Source organism: Leptonychotes weddellii, chromosome 8 (assembly GCF_054177405.1).
Source record: "Leptonychotes weddellii isolate Sample4059 chromosome 8, ASM5417740v2, whole genome shotgun sequence".
Lineage (NCBI taxonomy): Eukaryota > Metazoa > Chordata > Mammalia > Carnivora > Phocidae > Leptonychotes > Leptonychotes weddellii.
The window spans coordinates 74,395,406-74,422,427 of record NC_138376.1 but is presented as its reverse complement, the minus strand read 5'-3'; the positions used below and the strand labels follow the sequence as shown (position 1 = coordinate 74,422,427).

Genomic DNA, 27,022 nt, shown 5'->3' with positions numbered 1-27,022 from the left:
AGGGGAGGGGGGAGGGGGGATTGGTTAGCCCGGTGATGGGGATTAAGGAGGGCACGTACTGCATGGAGCACTGGGTGTTATACGAAAACAATGGATCGTGGATCACCACATCAAAAACCAATGATGTATTGTATGGTCACTAACATAACATAATAAAATTTAGAAAAAAAAAAGTATAATGGCTTCTTTTTGAAGACATTTGTAACTTTCCTAAACATAAGAGCAAGGATATATGGATATCTCCAGTCCAAGATGGCAACATAGGAAGACCCTGAACTTACCCCCATGGAACACAGCAGTTAATACCTATTTATGGAACAGTTCGTCCTGAAGAACTGAGGGTTGACTGAACAGCTTCTGCAAGGCCAGAGATAGAACAGCAAGAACAACTGAAACACAGTAACAGAAGGAACCCCCCGACCCCGACAATGCCAACAGCAGTGGGGAGGGGGAGTACTGAGGGACGGGAACAGGTCTCTCTGTCCTTGGACAGAGAAAGCCTCAGTGTAGAAGAGCAACTAGCATATAAAAGAGACAACACTGGAACCCCGTCAAACTGCACTGGAGCTGAGGGCTTACTCTCTGGGTCAGAGGGACTGGAGAACAACACGGTTTATGTTCCCACTCCACCTTAAAAGCCTACACCCCAGCAGAATCTGGACACCAGCGATTCTGGTCATCACAGTGAACTGGCGACCTCAGTGAGACCAGGGTCCACAAGCCCACACCTTGTGGGCGGTGGTGCTGGGGCATAGAAAATAAGCTGTGTTTTTTTTTTTTCTTTTTTTGGTCTTGTTTGTTTCTGTTTTTGTTTTCATTTTTATGTTTTTTTTCTTTTCTCATTTATTTTTATTATTATTATTATTATTATTATTATTATTTTCTTTCTCTAGAAAGCCGTGATCTAAAAGAACAACTAGTATATAAAAGAGTTGGTGCTAGAACTCCACCAAACAGTGTGTGGGGGGGCTGCTAGGATGCTCTCAGAGTGGGCAGGGCTGATGGACATGGTCTGCACTCCCCCTCCACCTTGAAAGCACAGACCACTGCACAGTCTGGGCAACCTAACTGGCCTGGTGCCTCAGTGAGCCCTGGGCCCTTAGCCCACACCAGCCCCAGCTGTCCTACCAAGGTGGTCACAAAGTGGTGCACACCAGGACACCCCTGGTTAGTTCTCACTACAGCCCCAGCCTTCACACCAGGGTGACACACGTGCAAAACACTCCAAAACATGCCAGGCCCACACCGCTTTGGCTTCAGATGACTTCTAGGACACCACCAGTGCAGAGTGCTTCAGACCATCTTGGCTGACTTCTGCTTCAGATCCAGCCACCCTGCCAGGGTGCTTCCTGTGTGGAGCACCCTGGGTACCCTAGGCCCATGCCTGCATTGATTTCAGCCCAGGACGCCCCCTTTGTGGAACACCCCGGAACACTTCCACCCTTGCCAGCCTCAGCTCCAACCACCCAGCCGGGGCACCTGCTCCATGGAACACCATGGGACAACCCAACTTGCACCCAATTCAGTTTCAGCTGTCCTGCCAGAGCATGTTTTGTGTGGAGAGCCCAGGGACCACATTTTAGTTTTAGTTGTCCTGCCAAGATGCCCCCTATGTGGAATGCCACAGGACCTCCCAGCCTATACTCCATCTCAACTACAGCCACCATTCAGGGCACCCTCTGTGTGAAGAATCCAGGAACACCCCTAGTTTATATCCATTTCTGCCTCAGGTGTCCTTCCAAGGTGCCCTCTATGTGTGGAGCCCCACGTCCCCCTGGCTTGCACCCACTTTAGTTTCAGCTATCCTGCTAGGGTACCCTCTGTGCAGAGAGCTCAGGGACCTCCTGGCCTGCACACTGCATCAGTTTCAGCCACTTAGCCAGGGCACCCACTGCATAGAGCACTCTGGGACACCCTGGCTTGCACCCATTTCAGCTTTAGCTGTCCTGCTAGGGTGCCCTCAGTGCATAGAACCTTTGGGCACCCTGGCCTGCATCCACTTCAGTTTTAGCTAGCCTGACAGGGCACTCACTATGTGGAAAGTACCAGGACCGCCAGCCCATGCCAGCCGCAGCTCCAGCCAGCCAGCAAAAGTGAAGCACAGTCTACATAGGGAATGACCAAACACAAGACCATTCCTTCAAATTTAGGAGAAGCAGCTCTTCAGCCTAATCCGTAGAAACAAACACAGAAAGTCAAGCAAAATGGGGAGACAGAGGAATATGCTCCAAAAGAAAGAATAAGGAAAAAAAAAAAAAACTCAGGAAAAGAACTAAGTGAAACAGGAATAAACAGTAGGCCTGAAAAAGAATGTAAAGTAGTGATCATAAAGATAACCAGGCTGGAAAGAAGAGTGGAAAAACCCATTGAGACCTTCAGTAAAGAGATACAAAATATAAACAAGAACCAGTCAGGGTTGAAGAATCCAATAACTGAAGTAAAAAACACACTAGAGGGAATCAATAGATTAGCAGATGCAGAAGAATTTATCAGAGATCTGGAAGACAGGGTAATGGAAAGCACCCAAAATGGACATTGAAAAGAGAAAAGAATTTTTAAAAATGAGGATAGATTAAGAGATCTCTTGGACAACATCAAGCAAAAAACATTTGCTTATAGGGGTCCCAGAAGAAGAGAGAGAAAGGGGTAAAAAACTTATTTGAAGAAATAATAGTTGAAAACTTCCCTAACCTAAAGAAGGAAACAGACATCCACATCGAATAGAGTTCCAAACAAGATGAATCCAAGGAGGTCCACACTACAACACATAATAATTAAAATGTCAAAGGTTAATGATAAAGAGAGAATCTTAAAAGCAAAAGAGAGACAAAAAGTTGCCTACAAGGGAAAACCTACAAGACTATCAGCTAATTAATTCAGCAGAAACTTTGCAGGCCAGAAGGGTATGACATGATACATTCAAAGTGCTGCAAGGAAAACACCTATAACCAAGAATACTCTACTCAGCAAGGTTGTCATCCATATTTGAAGGAGAGATAAAGAGTTTCCCAGACAAACAAAAAAAGTAAAGGAGTTTATCACCACTAAGCCAGATTTTCAAGAAATGTTAAAGGGACTTCTTTGGTGGAAAAGAAATGGCCATAATTAGACATAGGAAAGTTATGAGTAAAAAGCTGTAAAATAGGACAACATATTCATAAAACAGAAGGAGGAAAAAGAAAAAGGATTTTTTTTTTTTATTTTTCTGTTTTGTTTTTAGGATGTGTTTGAACTTAAAGATCATGAAATTAATATAGACTGCTATATACTTAGGATGCTATACATGAACCTCATGGTAACCACAAATCCAAACCTATAATAGATACACAAAAAATAAAGAGAAAGAAAACCAAACATAACACTGTAGAAACTCATCAATCATAAGGAAAGAGAGCAAAGGAAGAAAGGAACAGAGAAGAACTACAAAAACAACCAGAAAACAAATAATAATATGGCAATAAGTACATGGCTATCAATAATTACTTTAAATGTAAATGTAAATGGCCAAAACCTCCAATGGAGGCAGAATGGATAAAACAAAACAAAACAAAACAGACTCATCTTTATGCTGACTACAAGAGACTCACCTCAAACCTAAAGACACATACACTGAAAGTGATGGGATGGAGAAACATTCACCATGCAAATGGAAGTGAAAAAAAAAAAAAAGGGAAGGGTAGCAATACTTACATCAGACAAAATAGACTTTAAAACAACGACTATAACAAGAGACAGGGCATCACATAATGAGAAAGGGATCGGTCCAACAAGAAGATGTAACACTTGTAAATATCTATACACCCAACACTGGAGCACCTAAATACATAGAGCAAATATCAGTGGACATAAAGAGAGAAATTGATGGTAATACAGAATAGTAGCAGCCTTTAACATTCCACTTACATCAATGGATAGATCATCCAGGCAGAAAATCAACAAGGAAATAATGTCTTTGAATGACACATTGGACTAGCTGGACATAACAGATATATAGAGAACATTCCATCTGAAAACAACATAATATATATATATATTGCACATGGAACATTCTCCAGAACAGATCACATATTAGGCCACAAAACAAGCCTCAATAAATTTGAGAAGATTAAAGTCATACCATGCATCTTTTCCATCTTTTCCAATCACAATGGTTTGAAACTAGAAATAAATCACAATAAAAAAAAAAAACAGAAAAGATGCAATCACCTGAAGACTAAACAGAATGATACTAAACAACCAATGAATGGGTCACTGAAGCAATCGAAAGAAATAAAAAAAAAAAATGGAGATAAATGAAAATGAAAACCTAATGGTCCAAAATCTTTGGGATGCAACAAAAGCAGTTCTAAGGGAAATTTTAGTGATACAGGCCTACCTCAAGAAACAAGAGAAATCTCAATTAATCTAACCTTACACCTAAAGGAACTAGAAAAGAAGAACAAACAAAACCCAAGGTGAGTAGAAGAAATAGAAGAAAGGTCAGAGCAGAATTAAATGATAGAGACTAAAAAAAAAGAAAAAAAAATCAATGAAACCAAGAGCTGATTCCTTGAGATAAATCAGTGAACCCATAGCCAGATTTATCAAAAATAGAAGAGAAATAAAATCAGAAATAAAGAGAAGTAACAACTGACACAACAGAAATACAAAGAATTATAAGAGAATACCATGAAAACTTATATGCCAACAAACTGAACAACCTAGAAGAAATGGATAAAAATCATCTGATTATCTCAATAGATGCAGAAAAAGCATTTGACAAAATTCAACATCCATTCATGATAAAACCTCTCAACAAAGTGGAATGAACTTACCTCAACATAATAGTAATAATTAAGAGGGGACCATACCTCAATGTAATAAAGGCCAATATGAAAAACCCACAGCTAACATCATACTCAATGATAAAAAACTGGAGATTTTCCTCTGAGACCAGGAAGAAGACCAGGATGTCCACTCTCACCACGCTTATTCAACATAGTACTGGAAGGCCTAGGCATAGCAATCAGATAGGAAATAACAGGAACCCATATTGGTAAAGAAGAAGTTAAACCCTCACTATTTGCAGATGACATGATCCTATACATAGAAAATCCTAAAGATTCCACAAAAAAACTATTAGAAGTAATACATGAATTCAGTAAAGTTGTAGGATATAAAATTAGTACCCAGAAATGAGTAGCATTTCCATATACCAATAATAAAGTAGCAGAAAGAAAAAATAAGAAACAACACCATTGACAGTTGCACCAAAACGAATAAAACACCTAGGAATAAACTTAACAAAAATGGTGAAAGAACTGTACTTGAAAACTATAAAGCACTGATGAAAGAAATTGAAGATGACACAAATAAATGAAAAGATACTCCATGCTCATGAATTGGAAGAATTAGTCTAATCAGAATGTCCATATTTCCCAAGTCAATCTACAGATTTAGGGCAATCCCCTTCAAAATACAAACGGCATTTTTTCACAAAACTAGAACAAATAGTATTAAAATTTGTGTGGAACCACAAAAACCCTCAAATAGCTAAAGCAATCTTGAGAAAGAACAAAGCTGGAGGTATCAAAATTCCAGATTTCAAGATATACTACAAAGCTGTGGTAATCAAAACAGTATGTTACTGGCACAAAAATAAACACATAGATCAATGGAACAGAATAGAGAGCCCAGAAATAAACACACAATTATATAGTCAATTAATTTATAACAAAAGAGGCAAGATTATACAATGGGAAAAGACAGTCTCTTCAACAAATGGTGCTGGGAAAAGTGGACAGCTACATGTAAAAGAATAAAACCAGACCACCTTTTAACACCCTACACAAAAATAAACCCAAATGGATTAAAGACCTAAATGTGAAACCTGAAATCACAAAAATCCTAGAAGAGACCACAGGAAGCAATTTCTCTAACATCAGCTGTAGCAAGATTTTTCTAGATATGTCTCCTAAGGCAAGGGAAACAAAAACAAAAATAAACTATTGGGACTACATCAAAATAAAAAGCTTTTGCACAGCAAAATAAGCCATCAACAAAGCAAAAAGACAACCTACTGAATGGGAGAAGATAACTTTCAAATGATATATCCTGTAAGGGCTTAATATCCAAAATACATAAAGAACTTAAAAATACCAAAGAAACAATACAATTTAAAAAATGGGTAGGGGACCTGAATAGACATTTTTTCAAAGAAGACATGCAGATAGCCAACAGACACCTGAAAAGTGTTCAGACATGCAGATAGCCAACAGACACATGAAAAGTGTTCAACATCACTAATCATCAGGGAAATGCAAATCAAAACCACAATGAGATACCACCTTACACTTATTAGAATGGCTAAAATAAAAAACACGAGAAATAAATGTTGGTGAGGATGTGGAGATAAAGGAACCCTCGTGGTGGGAATGTAAATTGGTACAGCTACTGTGGAAAACAGTATGGAAGTGGCTCAGAAAACTTAAAATTACTGTATGTTCTAGTAATTCCACTATTGGGTGTTTATTCAAAAAAAAAAAAAACAACAAAACACCACAAATTCGAAAAGATATATGCACCCCTATGTTCATTGTAGCATTATTTATAGTAGCCAAGGTATGGAAGCAACCTAAGTGTCTATCAGTAAAAATGGATGAGGAAAATGTGGTGTATAGATATGCAATGGAGTATTACACAGCCATAAAAAGGATGTGATTGTGCCATTTATGACAACATGGAGGGTATTATGCTAAGTGACATGTCACACTGAGAAAGATAAATAACATTATTTCACTCATAAGTGGGATCTTAAAACAACAACAACAAATGAATAAACAAAAAGCAGAATCAGACCTATAGGGAACAAACTGATGGTTGCCAGAGGAAAGGGTGGTGGAGGGATGGGCAGAATGGGTGAAGGGGAGTGGGAGACACAGGCTTCCAGTTATGGAATGAGTAAGTCATGGGAATAAAAGGCACAGTAGAGGGATCTAGTCAATGCTGTTGTAGCATATTGCATGGCGACAGTCGGGAGCTACAGTTGTGAACGTAGCGTAATCTATAAACTTGTTGAATCACTACCTTGTATACCTGAAGTTAATGTAACATTGTGTGTCAACTATACTCAGAAAAGAGGAGTGAGGTAGTATCATTATTAGGCCAAGACAAATTAGAGGTGAAACAGGGCCATACATGCCTATGTATTAGAACATCTTATTTCAAATATGAAGAACACAGTAAAAATATCAATAATAATAATTAATAATAATAGCAGCAATGTTACTGTGTGCTTTATACTGTTGTGAGCCTGTATTAACTGATTTAACCCTCACAACAACTCTGTGAGGTATATTATAGCCACAGAAGTGGAAACAGGCTGAAACAAGTTGTGTGATTTGCCCAGGATCTCATGGCTAGTAAGGAAATTTGAATTTGAATCAGTCTATGCTCCTAAACCACTATGCTATATTTTCATTTTTATTGTTGTTTTATGGTTTCCTTTTATCCTTAAGTGTTTGAATCCACTAAAAAAAAAAAAAAAAAATTCTTAGTTAAACCCCAAGCTGACAGTGATTATTTTGTCATTTTGTGATTGGCATGTATGAACGTTAGGTAGCATACCTTCTTCATACCGAAAATGCTTACTGATCAGTACAAAGCTGAGCAAGATACAATCTCTACCTTCAGAGAGTTTATAACGTGGCCCCCCCCCCCAAAAAAAAGAAGAAGTAAAACAGTATATAAAGAACCTACATGAAGGAAGGAAGTGCATTTGGGGGCTCAAAGAAAAGAGAGTACATATGATTAGAGAAATAAGAAAAAGTTTAATTAAAAAGGTTAATAGGTATTTGAAAGGTATCCTTGAAACGTGAATAGGAAATAAGGGGAGGAGAGCATTTTAAGCAGAATGAATAGCATGAAACAAAAGCATCAGAGTTAAAAATACAGAGTATCTTCAGAGAATAGACAATCTAATTTGACTTAGAACGTTAGTATAATGGAGGCTTTCACAGAGTTTTGAACACTGGGATGAGGAATCTGCACAGAATTAAACAAGGAAGAGCTATTATCAGGTTTAATTCAGGGCATGAGTGATATATTTAGAGCTTTTTTAGGGATATTAATCTAGAAACAAGTGGTAGGTGAACTGGAGATGGAGGAGATCAAAATCAGGGAGATTAGCTGCGGTAATCCATCTAATAAGGGTCTAAACCAGGGTGGTGGTATTGGGAAATTAAACACCAGCCTTCATTCTTTCATGTATTACACACTTATTGAACATATACTGTGTCAGGCATTGTTGCCAACACTGGAGATGGGTCACTGAACAAGATAGATGCTGCCCCAGCCCTGAAGGAGCGAGCTGGAGAACATAGCTGTGTCATAATGGATAAAAAAACAAAAGCACATGGTGTCTGCAAGCACAAGACAGGGCGTCCTAGCCTAGGTCAGTTTCCAATCTCCCGACTGCCTTCCCTGACATTCTCTTAGGCTTTTAGGAACTTCTAATTTATCAGGAAACTCATATTCTAATGACCAAATAGAAAATGGGTGGGCGAAAAACACCACATAGCTAGGTGTCTTAGCTGAGGTTCTCTGAGCTTGTGTAACAGAAACCACTCACGCTAACATATATATAAGGGAAAGAAAATGATTATGAAGATAGAGGTGTCTCTCTGAGATCCATAAGTAGGAGCTAGCTATGGTCAGACCTCAGGAGAGACTAGAAAACCACCAAAAGGCAAGAAAGCTGTTTTTTTCTTTTTTCTTTCTTTTCCTGTCCTTCATGCTCAGGCACCAGCCCCCTCCCCCCTCTGCCCCTGTATCTGTAAACTCACAGATACTCTTATGTATGCTTCTCCCTGTGGCTTTGCCTTGTTCTTTTCTTGTCATGCTGGCCATCTCTGTCTTTCTAGGTACACATGGCTAAATCTAACAGCCCCGATCAGTTTTTCGTGTCTTTAGTTCGAGAGCGACCTAGGGACACTGAAGGCTGTCCTGAAGCCCCATTCTGAATGCCCGGGAGAATCTGGGGGCCAGCCAGAGTCAATTTGGCAGTATAGCTACTGCCTCCGGAGCCCACGGCGGGGAAGGGAGTCAAAAGGATTTCTCAGGGAAAAGGGCATTAGGTTAACTTTACAGATACTTCGGTCCCCATAACAGTAGGAGTGTATAAGTGATAGGATTGTGATTTTTTTTTTTGTCCCTAGAAAACCTGTAGTTAAAGCAAGGTTTGTTTTACAACAGATGATATCCTAAAGCCTAATGATATTTGGTATTTATTGAGTACCTGCTAGGTAGCAGGTGCTTTTCATAATGTATGTAATTGAGCTTCTATCTGAACGTCCCGTAGTGTCTTCACATTTAACGCGAGCCGCACAGTATCCAGCGTCCATCATCTGACTTCCAGTCATGCCGTTTTGTACCCACCGCTTACTGTCAAACTGACCAAATTGTATTGTAGTTACTTGTTTGGTCAGTGAGCTCCTTACGGCAGACACATGTCTTACTCATCTTTGCATCTCCAGTGTCTGACACACAAGTTTCTGCAGGGGTGGTTGCTCAGTAACTGCACTGCATGGAATATGAGGGGGGATCATTATAAGCATTGCTGTCTGATTTGACCCACGGGTTGAGGAAAACTTGGGTGACAGAAATAGGAAAGTCTGGAGGAGATGACTAGAAGGAGTTGGAGGTAGAAATGAAGATAGTGGGTAGAGTATTGACAAAATCCAGGTCCTAGATGCCAAATTGGCTAAGGAGAATTCAGTTTGTATTTTTTTACAGGATTATTGCAGTATGTCTTTGGTTTAAAGAAATGCTTTTTCCTTTTAAAAGGCAATTTATTTTAAGTGCATTTTAAACAATAAATAGTAAAGGGGCTCTTTATCAGGACATTATATAAATATGATATTTACAGTGTTTTGTTTTGCTTTAACAGGAACAAGAATGGTAAGTCCACCATCCTTAAGAAAGCTTCTGGAATCTTGTAAAGATCTTTCCTTGCTTGATGTGTCCTTCTGTTCACAGATTGATAATAGAGCTGTGCTGGAACTCAATGTGAGCTTTCCAAAAGTGTTCATAAAAAAGAGCTTTACGCAGTGACTTAATATGTGTTCTGTAATAAAATCAATGCGCTTTTGTAGGGTTTTATTTTAGGGTTGGTTTTGTTTAGTTCTTATAATGGTGGGAATGTCTTAATGTTCCATTAAGGCATTTGTAGATTTTGAAGAAAAATATGAAATTGTCCATTAAATGAAGTAAAAATGTAAACAGGTGTTTTCATAAAAAATTGCAAGCACTTTCCTTGAAGTGTATGTGAGTGGCTCACATTATTTTTACCTTATGTTAATCAGTAATATTATTCTTTAGTCAGTAATTACATGTGTAATAAAAGAGTAATATGGAAACCTTTTAACATTTTTAAAGGAACATGTTGAGCCAGAAAGTATCATGATATTTAAAAATAAAATTAATTTTTCACACCTCCATGTAAGGATGTCTTATTAATAAGCCTTGTGACCTGGCCAGTGTTTTGTTTGGGTATATACAGAATTTCCAGAGTTAGTTGGAGAAACTGATCATGCTGTGGTTATTTTTTAAGCTGATTCATTAACTCTTCGACTTGAAAATTTTAGTTTTTCCATTTTTCTTCTGACATATTTATCTATTTTACTAGTGGATCATACCAGTATAAAGATATGAGCATGATCAAGAACAGAGGTAAACTACTAAAGAAAATAGCTTTCCAACTGTTAAGCAGATGCCTTAAAAATTTGCCAGAGGGAAAGGTTTAAGATTTACATAATATATGTGTATTTCATTTATATATATATATATATATTTTTTTTTTTCTGTGCCCTAGCACCTTAAATAATTAGAAATCTGTTACAGTGGAGGGAAAACAAACAACATTGTTTTGTTAAATAGTGAATTGATTTAATTCTGCTGCTAAAAAAGTAAACAAAAAATATTCTGTGGCATGAAAAGACAAGGCTGTTTTGAGTAGCACACTAAGTATATGGTGTAACAAAATTTATTTTCCCACGGAGAACAAAATGTTAAATTCCAACTTCTGCACGTGCTAGAATAATCCTGTAGAACTCTGCTGTCCAATATGGCAGCCACTAACCATGTGTGGCTATTTTATTCAATTGTAGTTAATTGTAATTAAATGTAATTAAAATGTAATTAAAAATTCCGTACCTCAGTTGTGTTAGCCATATCTCGACAGTGTTCAGGAGTCACCTGAGGCTAGTGGTTATCATATCAGACGGCATTACTCTAGAATTTCTTGTAGTCATTTAAGAAGAAGCACATTCAGCTAAAAAATTAACATGATTAATATATGACTCTAGGCAATTTTTGAGGGTATTCTCAACAATACATATATGAAAGCATTTTCCCCCCAAAGTAGTTAACCTAGTGAATTTATACATCTGACAAATATTAGGCATTCAATAAATATTTACTGAGTGCTAAGAATATATTACTGAGTTAGGCCATATAATATGTCAAACTTTAAAAATGTAACGGTTATAAATTATTACTAGTAGTAGTACTGTGCTTATTCTTTTATTGAATATAAAGAATGTAATATTGTGACATTTGAAATATTAAAATAGTAATACAGTCTCCTCCACGTAAGAAACCATCGGTATGAGGATTGCTGTCATGTGTATGACCCATTCTATCTTCCGTTTCATGGTGGAAGCACGGGACGTTGGGAAAGGGCTGGGTTGACCTACCTTGTTACCTTCATGCACTTGGATTTTCTTTTCACTCACAAATGTATGTAAACATTTTAAATGTTTTATCTGGTGAAACTTTTAGGAGGATGAGATTTATAAATTGACTACCAACTGGGTGAAGTAGTACTTTCATCTTGAATTAGCAACTGGCATGGAGTTAGTGCTTACTTTGTGCCAGATGCTCTGTGTGCTCTGCGTTTCCTCAGGCACTGCATCTTCACCACAACGCTGTAAGATAGATACCATTACTCACTCCCGCTTACGGTTGAGGAAACTGAGGCAAAGAAAGATGGAAGAATTTACTCATGTCCACATCACTGCTGGTGGCAGCTCCATTATACAGCCTCGGACATCTGGCTTTAGGGACAGTGCTGTCAACCTATGTTTTAAGTGTCTAGGGTGGTCCCTAGTGGTGCATGGGTCTGCACACATTTCCTGTAACGGACTCCGAGGCAAAATTGAGATTATCGCATGGGTATTATAAAATGATAGAGAACATGAATTTCCACAAAATTTTTATTGCCAGAATTCAAAATGTAGTAATTGAGAACCATTTTTTTGTGATATGGTTTTCTACCAACAAGAAGAATGAAATACTCTTGGGGAGGATAATATTTCACTTAGTTGGGATTCAAAGTTACTATTTCCTGTCATGAAAATTGATTTTAAGTATTCATCTGTTAATGTTGATCTCTAGTGTGATTTTACATATTTTGTCTTTAAGAATATCTTTTCATACAGATAAGTATTGCCAAGTACATACGTTAATCCATGAGAATATTTTCACCCATACCATCCTCAGCTGTCATCTGTCAGCTACAGAAGCTGAATATCCTGATCTGTCCTACCACACTGCAGTCTGTTGGCTTAACAGTGGTAGTTTTATCCTGAGTTTTTGAGTGATATGATATGATGATATGATATGATTTTTGATGATATGATAACCACTAGCCTCAGGTGACTCCTGAACACTGTCGAGATATGGCTATTTAGCCCTTGGAAGGCATTGATAGAATGCTATTAGATTATTTCTTCTCTTGGTATTTTCCTTTTAGCATGCTATTTATTACCTTGCAGATTAATCACGTCCAGTTGAAGGTTGGGTGGAGCTCCTCAATTGCACAATTGAATGGATTTGAAAAATGGAAATTTCTTTTAGATTTGCATCAGGGTCCAAAAAAACCCACTGCTGGACCTGTGGTTTCAGCTCAGAAAATGTATGCTACAGATTCCTGTAAGAATGGAGAGTCTGCTTCTTGTCTTACCTTTTGATAGCGCAGGAAATATATAAAGCTGCTCGGGGTTACTTTGTGATTCAGATTACGTTAGTTGTCATCAAAATTACTTCAGTGTATGTTTCGCATATGAACACTGTTTTGCTGGCTTTACCTCCAGAGCTTCTGATTCAGTAGAATTTGCATTTTAATGAGCAGTCATTGATGCTGCTGGTCTGAGGGCCACCCTTTGAAAAGCACTACTCCAGAATGCTCTTTGAGTCCGGAGAAGCCTTTTCCTGAATCCCACCTACAGTGGGAATAACCGTTCCCATTGTTTTGCCGTGTTTCAGTTTTGGCTCGAATTCCTTACAAAACAGGATCAAGTCTGCAACAAAAGCTACAGTCCAAAGCCATTTGGTGTTCTGTACTAGTGGTTCAGGGTATTTCTTCTGGTCCAGAAAAATTGCAATAACCGCTCTGAACTCAAAAACTCAGGATAAAACTACCACTGTTAAGCCAACAGACTGCAGTGTGGTAGGACAGATCAGGATATTCAGCTTCTGTAGCTGACAGATGACAGCTGAGGATGGTTCAGTGACGTTCACTGCTGAGGGCAAGGTGATTAACACAAGGTCAAGTCACATGTATTCCACAAATAGCTGCCATAAATAATACAGTAAATAACCAGTTATTGGTATGTGTTTTGAACACTTTACATTTTCACAAGTTTTCTAAATTTGACCAACTAAGCCTTTTTTTGCTCCCCACATATTTTGACCATCAAATATGACACATCTTAGCAGATTCTACTTCAGGTTGCCCCGAAGTCCTATTTTCTTAACTTCTGAGAAAATACTCTTGCCTGTAGTTGCTCCACACAGACTATTCATAGAAACTCACTCTCCAGTCACTTCAACCTCAGCACTGACGTATCCGATAAACAAGAAGAACGACGCAGTAGCAGTAACATCTGTTGACTCAGCAAGAGCCGGGGAAAACCACTCCGAATCATGTGCCTCATTTTTTTTACTGACTGTTGATGTTGTTCCCAATGTTCTCAATTCTTCAAGCCACTGTTCTTGCCAAAAGCCTAATTAAATAGTTTAAGCAAGTTTACTTTGGACACTTTTCTGTAGCTGATGAATCAAAAACAATTTAATTAACTCACCATTGGTAAAAGGCTTTCCTTGCAGAGCTAATGAATGAACCACTCAGAAGCTTACTTTGGCTGCAGCTTTATTTTCATTTTTTTTTCTTTTATTGAAAGAAATTCTGTAATGAGTAATGAGATTACTTGTTTCAAAATTCCTAATTTTTCTGGCCACTGTGATGAGTACTTCATCTGATAATTCCATTGTATGTATAGTATTCTTCCAGAACAGCTACAGTGTCATTGCATGTTAAACACAACGCTTTGCCATCTACTGTGGTAACAAAATTATCCATACTGCACCGTGCCTTAAACACAGGAAACTTGGAGCCCACATTTCTTTTTTTCCTTTTCCTTTTTGTTCTGGCATCACGGGTGTCCACTGGTAATAAGAAAACATTGCGACATGGCAATATACGTGGCATTCAGAATGCGGAGAGTTATAACTGCATCCCTGCCATCTGTAATGTGTACGCTGACAGCACCGTAGGTCTGCGCTGTGGCCACTCACCCCTTCCGCTGGGGTGCGGAAGCAACCATAGCACATAAATGAATGTGCCGCATTCCAACAAAACTCTATTTGCTTATGGACACTGGAAGTTTAATTTCATGTAATTTTCATGTGTCAAAAAATATTCTCCTTCCTTTGATTATTTTTTTTTTTTTTACCATTAGAAAATGTTAAAGCCATTTTCAAGTGCAGTCTGAATTTGGCTGGTGGACCAAATCTTTGACCCTTGTTCTTGGATATTCCCAAATCATTACTAAGCTCAGGTTTGCCCATTCCTGATTTTATACACCACTCAAACCTGTTCTCAGCTTTTATCTTTCTCACTTTACCATTTAGATTTTAATATGAAGAACAGTTTTTATTGACTTAGAAAAAAGCAAAAATTTTTACCGTAACAAGAGAGAATTTTGGATTTTTTCTTTTTTTTTATTAAGGTATATTTGGCAACTAAGAGTTGTATATATTGAAGGTGTACAATGTGATTATTTGATATACATTGTGAAGTCATTACCACATTCAAGCTAAATAATGTCTCTCTTTAGATAGTTACCACCTTTTTTTTTTTTTGGTGGTGACAATTGAGCACATTTCAGGTACACAATAGGTATTGTCAACCATATTCACATTGTTGTACATTGGATCTTCAGAACCTATTCATCTTGCATAACCAAAACCTTGTACCATTTCCCCTTCCCCCAGTCCCTGGTAACCATTATACTCTACTTCTATGAATTTGTTTATTTTAGATCCCACACATAAGTGAGATCATGCAGTATTTATCTTTCTGTGTCTGGTTTGTTTTACTCAGCAGAGTGTCCTCCAGGTGCTTCCGTGTTGTTGCAAATGGCAGTATTTCCTTCTTTTCAAGGCTGAATACTATTCCATATTATGTGCGTGTTATATATGTTATGATATAAATCATATATATACATCATCTATCATATATATATCAACACACACATCCCACATTTTCTTTATCCATTCATCTGTTGACAGATATTTAGGTTGTTTCCATAGCTTGGCTATTATGAATAATATGGAAATGATTGTGGGAGTGCAGATATCTCTTTGAGATCCTGATTTCATTTTCTTGGGATATATACCCAGGAGTGGGATTGCTGGATCATATGGTTGTTCTATTTTTAAGTTTTTGAGAAACCTCCATATTTTTTTCATAATGGCTGTACCAATTTACATTCCCACCAGCAGTGTATAAGGGTTCCCTTAACACGAGAAAATATGTAGACTATCCATTAAAATTTGAGGCCAAATGGCCCATCATTATTAATATTGTCAACTGACCTAAGTTTTTTAATATTTATTAGCATTTTGGTAAGATAAATTATCTTCCCAGTGACTAGTAATAGATTAAAATACATCCCTAACTCTGTGAGCATTAAGTAAAGGAACCTCTTAATTTAAACTGCCCTGAAATAAGACCCTAAAAATATACAAAATATAGAAAAACATTTAGACAGCTAATATTCTTCTTCCTTTCCTGTGGGGTGATTAATTTTGGGCCAGTATGTAGCAAATAAAAAGTGATTTTTTTGAAGTTTTTTTTTTTTTTTTTGGTGTTTCCCAGAAATTAACTAAAGACTGGAAACTCATATTTACAAGTATAGTAATACTAACAAAGAGATATGAAACCAAATATAAATTTCATTTGGTTACCATGTAAATTAATAATGAATGTTTGACTTTTCATTTTTTACTTTATGGTATTAAAGGACACCTATTTCTGACACAGTAATTTTCATTTTCAAAGCCATTTATCACACATTTTTCAGTGTTATATCTAGTTTCCTCCTCTCTTAGTACATTTAATACTAAATTAATACTTCAGAAGAACTTTTCTTTTCAGCTATTCTGGAAATTTTGTCAGTGACCCTTAACAGAATGTTAGCTATTGCTAAAAAACTATTCTAGCAGCTGCGATTTTTATGCTTGCAGCCTAGTCCTCTAGCAGTACATTAGTGTCAATAAGCAAATGAGATGATGATTGACAGCAATAGCTACCAGTCAAAAGGTAAAAGATAAATTAATCAGATCATGATTTATTATATATAATTTATAAATGTGGAGAGAAGCCAAGATTTTTCCTTTGGTACAGCAGAAAGTGTATTTAAGATTTTTGCCTATAGGTCTGAATTTTGGGCTTAAATTTTTGTACATAGGAATACTATTAATGGTTTGTTACATTTTGAAAGGAAAAAGGTAATTATGTTGAAATTGACATTTTCAGAGGAAGGAAGATTTTTATCCGTGTATTTGGCGAAGTAAATTGGTGCAATCTTAGCTATAAAATTTTTAAGGAAAAATTTAAAAGCAAAGCAATCGTATGATCAGATAAATTGAGTAGATTACACCAAAGATAAAACAGCTCTTTCTGTTACAAATGAGAATCTGTACAGACAACTAACGGGGATGTTTTAAATTTTATTTGTATAAAAATGCTGTTCAATGTCTAATGATTTTTATTGTTTGTATTATGCTGTACTTGAGAATAATACGATAAGCTTGAGTATCTCATTAGCTCACTTTCAAAATTGATCATTTCAGGACACTGCTGACTATAATGGAAGGTTTGGGTAAATAGGTTTGTATCACAGCCTCTATGAAATTAGACGAGGATAAGCCTGGTAGATGAACCATCATCTATGTGCTAACCACTCACAATCCATCCTCATGTTCTGAAATGACATCAGCTCATTTTAAACTCTAAAATTACACAGGTCTGCAATTAAACTGCAGACTGCAGTCACACTGTTATTTACTTTTCTCTCCTTTCTCAGTAATTCCCCCAATTAAGATTTATTTACTTAAAGTTTGTTTGGTTTGTTACTTAAACCAGAGTTTGACACACAGTTTACTTATAAGGTATCATGTACTGTGGCATTTGGTTTCTGTAAAAGCCAATCCCTTCATTACTAATTAGTTCCCAGGTTCTACAGTTCTTGTTGTGCCCAAACTATTTTTAGTGAGCTAGAATGGAAAGAATAACACAAGATAAGACCCATTCATCCATCCACTTAGTTGATAATGTATATGGACAAAAAATATATGTGGAGATCTCTGTGCTAGGCACATATTAGGGTGGGGGGGACCAGGTTTACAGAATGCATATAAATAATCAAAGAGCAATTTTTTTTTTAAAGATTTTATTTATTTATATGACAGAGAGACACAGCGAGAGAGGGAACACAAGCAGGGGGAGTGGGAGAGGGAGAAGCAGGCTTCCCGTGGAGCAGGGAGCCCGATGCGGGGCTCGATCCCAGGACCCTGGGACCATGACCTGAGCCGAAGGCAGACGCGTAACGACTGAGCCACCCAGGCGCCCCTCAAAGAGCAATTTTAAGAAGTGGTTATGTGCCAAGAAAAAAAAAAATCAGTGGTGAACTAAGCATGGGATACCAATGGATTCAGCACAGTTAGGGAGAATTCTTTACTACTGAACCTTTCTTTACTTCAGAACCTTTAATATCTCCTGGAAGGTGAGATGAGGTAAGGTTTGTGGTGTTTTCCACTTTTCTGTGGAATACTTGTCAACATTTCTTGGAAACTATAGTTTCTCAGGGCACAGTTTAGAAAGTGCTACTAAGCAAACAATGAATCATGGAACACTACATCAAAAACTAATGATGTAATGAATGGTGACTAACATAACATAATAAAATAAAATAAAAACAAAGTGCTACTAAGCAGTATTATATGGTGTCTTATAAAAAGTATTCACCACAGGGGCGCCTGGGTGGCCCAGTCGGTTAAGTGCCCCACTCTTGATTCCAGGTCAGGTCATGATCTCAGGGTTGTGGGATGGAGCCCAGCATGAGGCTCCGTGCTCAATGGGGAGTCGGCTTGACATTCTCTCTCCCTCTCCCTCTGCCCCTCCCCTGACTTGCGTGCTTTCTCTCTCTCAAAATAAATAAAATCTTTTAAAAAAAATATTCACTACAGGGGCGCCTGGGTGGCTCAGTCGGTTAAGCATCTGCCTTCGGCTCAGGTCATGGTCCCAGGGTCCTGGGATGGAGCCCCGCATGGGGCTCCCTGCTCAGTGCAGAGCCTGCTTCTCCCTCTCCCTCTACCCCTCCCCCACTGCTTGTGATCTCTCTCTCTCACTCTCTATCTCAAATAAATAAAATCTTAGAAAAAAAATAAACACACATATACATTTCAGTCTCAAGTGTGTGTGTTTAATTTTGTTATTTTTTTTTAGTGAGAAGTTATGCTTCTGCAGTGCTTTCTACAGAATATTTGTAAATTGCTGCTAAGATTACAACCACAAAAGCTCGAGAATTATTAATACCAACACAGATTCCGGCACACCATCGTTCTTATTTGAGATGTTTTTGCTGACAGATACCCCAAATAAAGAATTGATAGTGTTGAAGCCCTGTTTCCTTTGCTTAAAAGTCCTAAAAATAATTCCACCCAGAAAACCTAAAATAAATATTCGTAAGTCCTTATAATCAGAAATATTCGTAAAATGGCAAGATCTGAAAATGTGTGTTTCTAGCATATGCTTCCTTAGCATCTGTCAGCAGTGTGTCTGACCATGTGTAGCTACACAGAAGAGAAAAAATATTAGACTATTCGACAACTGTTCTGCTTCTGTCTTTCAAAATGTCTTCTGATCCCCCTTCTATAGACACTCCTCACCAAAGTCAGGGGTCTCATGTCCTACCCTCGGTTCGTCAGTTTGACCATGGCCCGGAGTCTGAGTGCAAGGGCATTCCCGGAGCGTCATTAGGCCTGATTCCTTGGCACCAACAGTTCTAAACCTCTGTAACCAGCCGCTAGCTTCGGTTTTAACTCGGTACCTGTAAATCCTCCCGCAGAAATCAAACTAGGCCATCTATTTTTTGATGTTCTGAACATTAAAGTACCAAATGTAAAAGAAGGTGACTTTTTAAGCCTTTTGATAAATGTTTAACCACCAACTCTCTGGTGGGGGGGAAAAGCCCTGATCTGTAGTGCTTTCCAATTTTTGTCATGTAAATACTCCCAGTGTGACTGATTTCAAGCTTTCAATGTGAAGTCACTCAGTGCTGAGTTGGGATGAGATGCACACACTGTTCTTTTGAGTTGATGTGAACCGGCCACAGCTCACCGCTGCCAGATGAAAAACAGGCATCAGAAGCTATCGCTGGTTTTCCCGCAGAGGTGGTATTATCTGTGGTCAAGTGGTCCTTCAAAATCAATGAAATTCTTCCTTGCCACTGACTACATTGAAAGAATAACGTTAAAATAAATCTTCCTAAACTATTATCAAATGGTTACTAGGAGGAGAATTAAGAGTACTAAAAAGAAAAACTTCGCAAAATTATGAGAAGCAAATTATTTTTACTGATGTAAATCTGACATCAGTCATGTAAATTGATAGAGCATTGTGTGTTTGTGGGATTATAATTTTTAAAAAAACATTCCCCCATATTTCCATGGACTTTGAAAATTATATCCCCAGATAAATTGTGACATTTCCTTTCTGCATGTTGGTGCAATTTTACACTATGAAATTGTCATGGAGATTCATTACACCTATTTTCCAAGCACAAATGACCATAACTCAAATATGTACCTATCATATACTGAACTCTAAACTGCATAAAAACATTCTATCACTTAATGTATAGTAGGCACATTGATAAGATATGTACACATTTTTATCACAAAGATTCTTGGAACCTCAGAATTTTTACTTTTGATATCTTTCTGCCTCAGGAACCGGATTGTTGGTCCAGATTTGGAAGCATTTATGTATTAGCCTTTATCAGGCTACAGTGAATAACAACCTCAAAAGTATCAGTGGCTTCCGATAACATCTATTTCTCACTCATGTGGCACGTTAGCTACTGTGGGTTGGTTGCCATAGCTGTCCTCCAAGACGTGGTTCAGGCGCAGGTCGGCTCCAGCCAGGACCCAGACTGAAGGAGAAGACCCTAATTGGGATATGCCTTTCTAGTGGCAAAGGGCATTGATCGAAGAGAACTGGCAGCAATGTGAAATGCATCTCATAGTGTCCAACTGGATATACTAAGCATTACATCTGCTTACATTCTGTTGGCCAAAGCAAGGCATGTGGTCAAGCCCAGTCATCAGGCAACAAGACCACTCTCCTTCCAGGGAGCCATGATAAGTCATAGCCAAAGGTATTGGGAACAACTAATTCTGAACAATAATACCCCAGGTACCACAATTTCCCACAAGTAATTGAGCTCACTGTAAGTAGCCAAGGTATGTCAAAATAATATAAAAGGAAATAATATCTTAATTTTTTAAAAAAGGAATGTATGATACATTGGTTTAGGTTCAGAATTTTTAGAAGGATTCTCATTCTTTGTATTTCATCCTTTGGAAAATGAAAAGATTTCCCCAAGTACCACTATCACCTAATTCTGTAGGAAATAAAAAATATGATAAACTCATTGAAGTGGCCCTAGCTAATTGATGGTGTAGTCATGGAAACAGTGGAAGGAAAGCAGGAGTCCTGAGGAATCCACAGTCTGGACTGTGCTACTTTGTGGCTGTTATTTAACTCTTCTGCCTCTCAATTTCCTCATGTGTAAAACAAGAAAGTTGTTCCACAAGTTTCCTAAGGTCATTCTTACTATAAAGCTCTCATTCTAATGCTTTTTTATTGTCATCTAAAACATATCATATCCTTCTGCAATTTTTATTATAGTTTAACTCGTTTTTCCTAGAATTATGGCAGAGCAATGGAATCTTAATTTTCTTCTATTCATATCCCACCCTATTGAAAAAAGGGTTTGAGATGAAGTAGTAAAGGACAACTCTCCTTGTTTTTAATCTTAATATTCAAACTGATATTCTTCCATTACTCTGAGATTTGCCAGTTTAAACATCATTATATGTAAGAATCATCTGGGCGCTTGTTTAAAATGTAAATTTCCAGCCCCCAAGCCCCTGGAGATAACAAGCCTAGACAGAACCCAGAAAACCACATTTCTAACAAACTCTCCAGGTGTCCAAAGTAGTCTAAGCAGTACAGACTCTATAAATTATATTGATAATAATAATAATGATAATGATATTGATAAGCCCCCATATGCTGGGATATTATATACTATAATAATTTAAAATAGTTAATACCATGCTTCTCAATTATACATTCCTTATTTGGTGGTTGTATTTTGTCTTCATGAATTTAACTTTTTTTAAAAACCATATTTAGTATATTGGACCTCTGTAAGTGATGGAATTATGTTCATATGTAAATTTTAGAAACCAAATGTCTTAATATTCCTTTGAAGTGAAAGTGCTTTGATTGTATTAGACTCTCCAAATCCACAGGGTAGATCCGCCTCAGATTGAAATACTACAAAATTAAAATTACTGTTAGATGGTGACATCCAGTCTCCCTGCTACTCCCCTTGTTTCCTCACAATCTCATCTCCACGTCCACAAACTACTTTTATTTTTATTTTTTTAAAGATTTTATTTATTTGACAGAGAGAGATGGCGAGAGAGGGAACACAAGCAGGGGGAGTGGGAGAGGGAGAAGCAGGCTCCCCGCAGAGCATGGAGCAGGATGTGGGGCTCGATCCCAGGACTCTGGGATCATGACCTGAGCCGAAGGCAGATGCCTAACGACTGAGCCACTCAGGCGCCCCCACAAACTGCTTTTAAAATATACTCACATATGTCATTTCTCTGCTTAAAACCCTCCAGAATAAAAACCCAAACGCTGATCCTCTAGTCTCTTCTCTCCCCAGCTGCCGCCCTCGCCTCTGCACCTGCTCCTTGCTGCAATGCTCTTCCCCAAGCATCTTCCCCGCTCTGGAGCTCGCTTTCCTCGGGGCTCCGCTCCCATACTGCCTGCGCACAGAGCCCCTTATTTGACAATCTGATAGAGCAGCATATTCTCCCCCACCCACCAGTCACTAGCCTTTGTACCCTACATTTTTGTTTGGAACACCTCTGACTATTTGACATACTATGTGTCGATTTGTATCCACCCCTCTATAATTTTTATCTAAGTACAAGGGCCTTGTTTTGTTCACTGCTCTGTCTCCTGGGAATGAGACTAATACCTGGCACAGAGTAGGGACTCAGTTAAGTATTGGTTGAACAAATTTTGGAGATTATACACAGGTTGGCCTGGCTCCAGTCTAAGGCAAGACTATTAAGACCCAAGTTTTATAAAATAGGCAATGTTTTTAAAGGCAGTTTTATTTTCTCTTAATTTCCCATCTATTTTGTAAGTCATTTTAATTTATTACTTTTAGATTTATCATCCCTTTTGCAAAGTCTCTTTCCATCTTTTTCTAGTCTATTTTTTAATTATGTGTGGTACTTTATTTTGAATTATGGCAATTTAAAGATGATATTTCACTTCAGCAAGTTTTAATTGCTTAATTGAAATAGGAAACTCCAACTATGAATTCAATGCTGGTGAAAGGCCCCAGATTTACACTCTCATAAAACTGAGCACTTATCTTCATGTGATACATATATGGGATAGGTAAATGAATGTGTAATAGCATTCACACTTTCCTCGGAAAACTCGAAATCTTCTTGATTAAAAAACAAACTAAAGAGATAATTTATTTCTCAGCATCCTCTGATACATGCCCTCTAAAACCAACATATGTATTGGTAGAAGTTTTTATGCCATAAAAATATGCCTGACTGGGGTGCCTGGCTGGCTCAGTCCACAGAGCGTGTGACTCTTGATCTCAGGGTTTTGAGTTCCAGCCCCACACTGGGCATAGAGCTTACTTTAAAATAAATAAAATAAATAAAAATAAAGATAAAAGCCTGACTGGGATAGAACTGAGATTATTGAGACAATCGGTCCAAAGCACCTTGAAAACTGAAGAAAAAAATAGCTGTTGCAATGTTTATAACATTTTTAGTAAAATAAGATTAGACCAGGGGCGCTTGGGTGGCTCAGTCGGTTAACCATCCAACTTGATTTCAGCTCAGGTCATGACCCCAGGGTCATGAGATCCAGCCCTGCATCGGGCTCCACACTCAATGCAGAGTCTACTTGAGAGATTCTCTCTCCCTCTCCCTCCCCTTCTGCCCCTCCCCCCCACTTGTGTGTGCACTCTCTCTCTCTCAAATAAATAAAATCTTTAAAAAAAAAAAAGAAACGATTAGACCACATTAAAGCAGTCCACTTATTTGGACATTTTCCCCTCTCTGGCCTAGATTTCCCTAATTGTTACTTACTGCCTGGTCTGGTGCCTAGAAATGTCCTATGTGCCAGAACACTGTCAGGAATGAAGGTTTGGGTCACCTCACCACCTGAATAACCAAGACCAGCAGAGGTGCTTGCTAAAGGCTAAAGGAATACCAATGGGTAGTGGAGGGAGGTAGTCGTGAATATCAGCTACGACCACACGGCCAGTTACAGAAGTAAGGACTGTACTCATGACCGTATGAGTACTCGCTCTTTCATTATGAATATGTTTGTGTGCATATTTATAGGGAATAACTTTGTTTTAGTCTCTCTCTCATCTCCTTATCATTTAATATAAGATGTATTGACTTTATATCATAGTATCTAAGTATTGTTAATTTTACATCATAGCATTTATATTACAAGATATCAAGAAAAGTAAACATCATTTAAGGACTATGCGTTTTCTTCTGGGGAAAAGGTTAGTGGGTTTTTGGTTGAATGCAGGATAATTGTATCAAGTTAGGTGGAATTGTGACCTTATTTTTTTTATTTGGAGATTAAGTACAGTTTCAGAACATGTGTATGGATGCCAAGTTTAGAAGGGGTACACGTGTGATGGCTAATTTTATGTGTCAATTTGGCACCACCAGGTGCCCAGATATTTGATCAAACGTTCTGGGTATATTCTTTGTGTTTGGATGAGATTAACATTTAAATTAGTGGACTTCGAGTAAAGCAAAATGCCCTCTATACTCTAAGTGGGCCGTATCTAATCAGTTGAAGGCCTGAATAGAACAAAAAGCCTGGCCTCCCCCAAGCAAGAGAGAATTTCTCCAGCATGCTGCCTTTGGGCTTTCTCTGCAACATTAGCTTTTCCCGGTTCTACAGCAAACTGCCTTTGGACTCAAACTAGAACACTGGTTCTCTTGGGTCTCTACCCTGTCAGCATTCCCTGCAGATTTTGGATTTGCCAACCTCAATAATTCCATAAGCCAACTCCTTTTACTATTGTATAAATATTTATACATATATACATACATATATACATATCCTGTTGGTTCCGTTTCTCTGTAGGACCCTGACTAATACACTTCCCAACAAGGCCAAAAGAGCTTGTGACCTACAAATTATACACAAGAAAATAAAGACATTTTATTAACTGGATTCAAAACATTGTATACATAGTAAATACCATGTCATATGATCATTTAAAGCTAGCAGCAGTTTGTAATATATATACTTTATTGGAGAGATCTAGTCATTCACTGAGCTTTAAATGTATAGGTTTTTCTATCACTATGCACTTGCCTATCTCACAAATATGTATTTTTACATAAGCGTCATTTTTGTACGACTTTTACTTTTTCATGAACTTAAGACCCAGAATATTTAGGTTACTTTATCACTGCAGACATTTTTTTGTAAATTCTATAAGTTAACACTGGTGCACAATGAAATCTATTTTCAACTTTATGTATTACCAATAATGGTAACTTAATTTTTTTCTTATAAAATAGTAGAAAATGTTTTTGTTGTGTACGGTCCTACCTAATATCTGTAGGCTGAATACAAACTAAGAAGACAAATAAAAATCAGATTTAAATATGTTGGGTACTACATTCTTTAAATCAATTACATATGAAATTGAACCACAGAAAAAAGTAAAAAATTACGGGATACATTTTCTGAATCATTTCAGAAGCTTCTGTGAGATATCGAGAGTCTATAGAACAGTTTACAAAACAACATACAAGAAATTAGAGTATAGCATTAGTAGGCTTCCTACAAGAAAAAAAGCAATTTTTGAAGTTCCTTCAAGGACGAAAGATAATGGATGTTTTTATAGTTTGCATCTGGACTAACTCTATTAGCATCATTAGTGGTAATGTATTCCAGAAGCCATTTAATGTAATTATGCAGATAATATTTTTTCGTTAAGAATGTTGTGGAATTTCAAATAAGAACATATTTTTAGATGAAATCTTTTAATCTTCTAAGAGTAGTTTCCTAGAAAAATCTATTACCTCTACAGTAAGAAATAGGGAAACTGTAGGTTAAGAGACTAATAACATTCACTTTTGTAACTCACTTAAATAATGATATAACCCATTTTTTAAAATAGCTAAGTCAAGACAGAAAAGAAAGAGTTCTGCAAGTACCCTTACTTTTAGGTCTTGGCCTAGAGATGTTTAAAATATAAGCATTACTGTATTAAAAGTACATTGATTACAGTAGACACTTTATTTTTCTTCATTCCTATTTTTCCTGTTCACGCTACCTTTTAACCTTTCTTGCACCACCACCCTGACTTTCTTTGGGAAAACACCCCTCTCAGACTAGGGATATATGGTTTAGATGGAGCTGATTCCTTAGTTTTAGAAGTTGGCATGTGAACTCTAGACTAACCAATCAGAGCACTGTAGCTCTTTTTACACGCCCGCAAGTGCGCACATTACACACTGCCTGTTTTAAAAGAATGAGTAATAAGACTAATTCTTGGCCTCTTCAAGATTAGGCTCTTTGTAGTACAGAATACAAACCTAACTTTGATCATCAAGCCAGCAGGTTTGGTCACCAGAATGAGTTCACCTGCCAGGAGATGAGGAGAGCCCGACTCAGTCCTGCTGATGTTATTTGTCCCTCTGCATCAAGTCATTTCAGAAGTTTTACGTTGCATGATCTAATAAATTCCTTGTTTTGTTTTTGTTTTGTTTTATTGTATTTTTTTTGTGGGGGTTGTTAAGCCCGCTTTATTTAGTTTCAATGGCTTGCAAATGGAAGAGTTCTAATAGCCAAATACTAGTATTCTGAAAAAAATATTCTTTCAAGCGACTACTCCTCCCACCCGTTTCCTCTAAAGGGCAAGTTTCCTTTGCCTTTTCCGGTTGTTCCCTCTGTAAAGTATCAGCCCACTTCTTCTGCCAGATCACATCTCCTCATCTTAAACTCTGCTAACTTGTTTTCTTGTATTACTCTTCTTAGCTTTGGATTCTCCTCCAATTAAGAATTCTGAGTCAGCTTACACATAAAATTCATATGCTCCTGTCGTCCTGGAAATTGGTATGGATTTGTGTACTCAGTTTATAAACTCCTTGTGGCAATTATAAATACTACTGACACTACCGGAGGAATTCAGGGTTCCCCACACACTTAGCCATACGTGCAGTGCCGTTTGGACTGGTTATTTGAAAATTTTCATCTAGGGTAAAGTCTCTTTTGCTCACAGTTGACACGCCTCAGAGGACTGTGAGTTGGGCAGAA

The 27,022-nt window shown here is 37.7% G+C and overlaps 1 protein-coding gene across 1 annotated transcript in view; it reads left to right on the top strand.

Annotated features, from left to right (window-relative positions):
* FBXL4 (F-box and leucine rich repeat protein 4) overlaps positions 1-10,475 on the top strand; it is a 75,331-nt gene extending 64,856 nt beyond the window's left edge. The window contains exon 9 of the mRNA XM_081828694.1: positions 9,926-10,475. Coding sequence (XP_081684820.1) covers positions 9,926-10,089 — 164 coding nt within the window. The 3' untranslated portion in view covers positions 10,090-10,475. The remainder of the gene's footprint in view (positions 1-9,925) is intronic.
* The last annotated feature ends 16,547 nt before the right edge of the window (positions 10,476-27,022 follow it).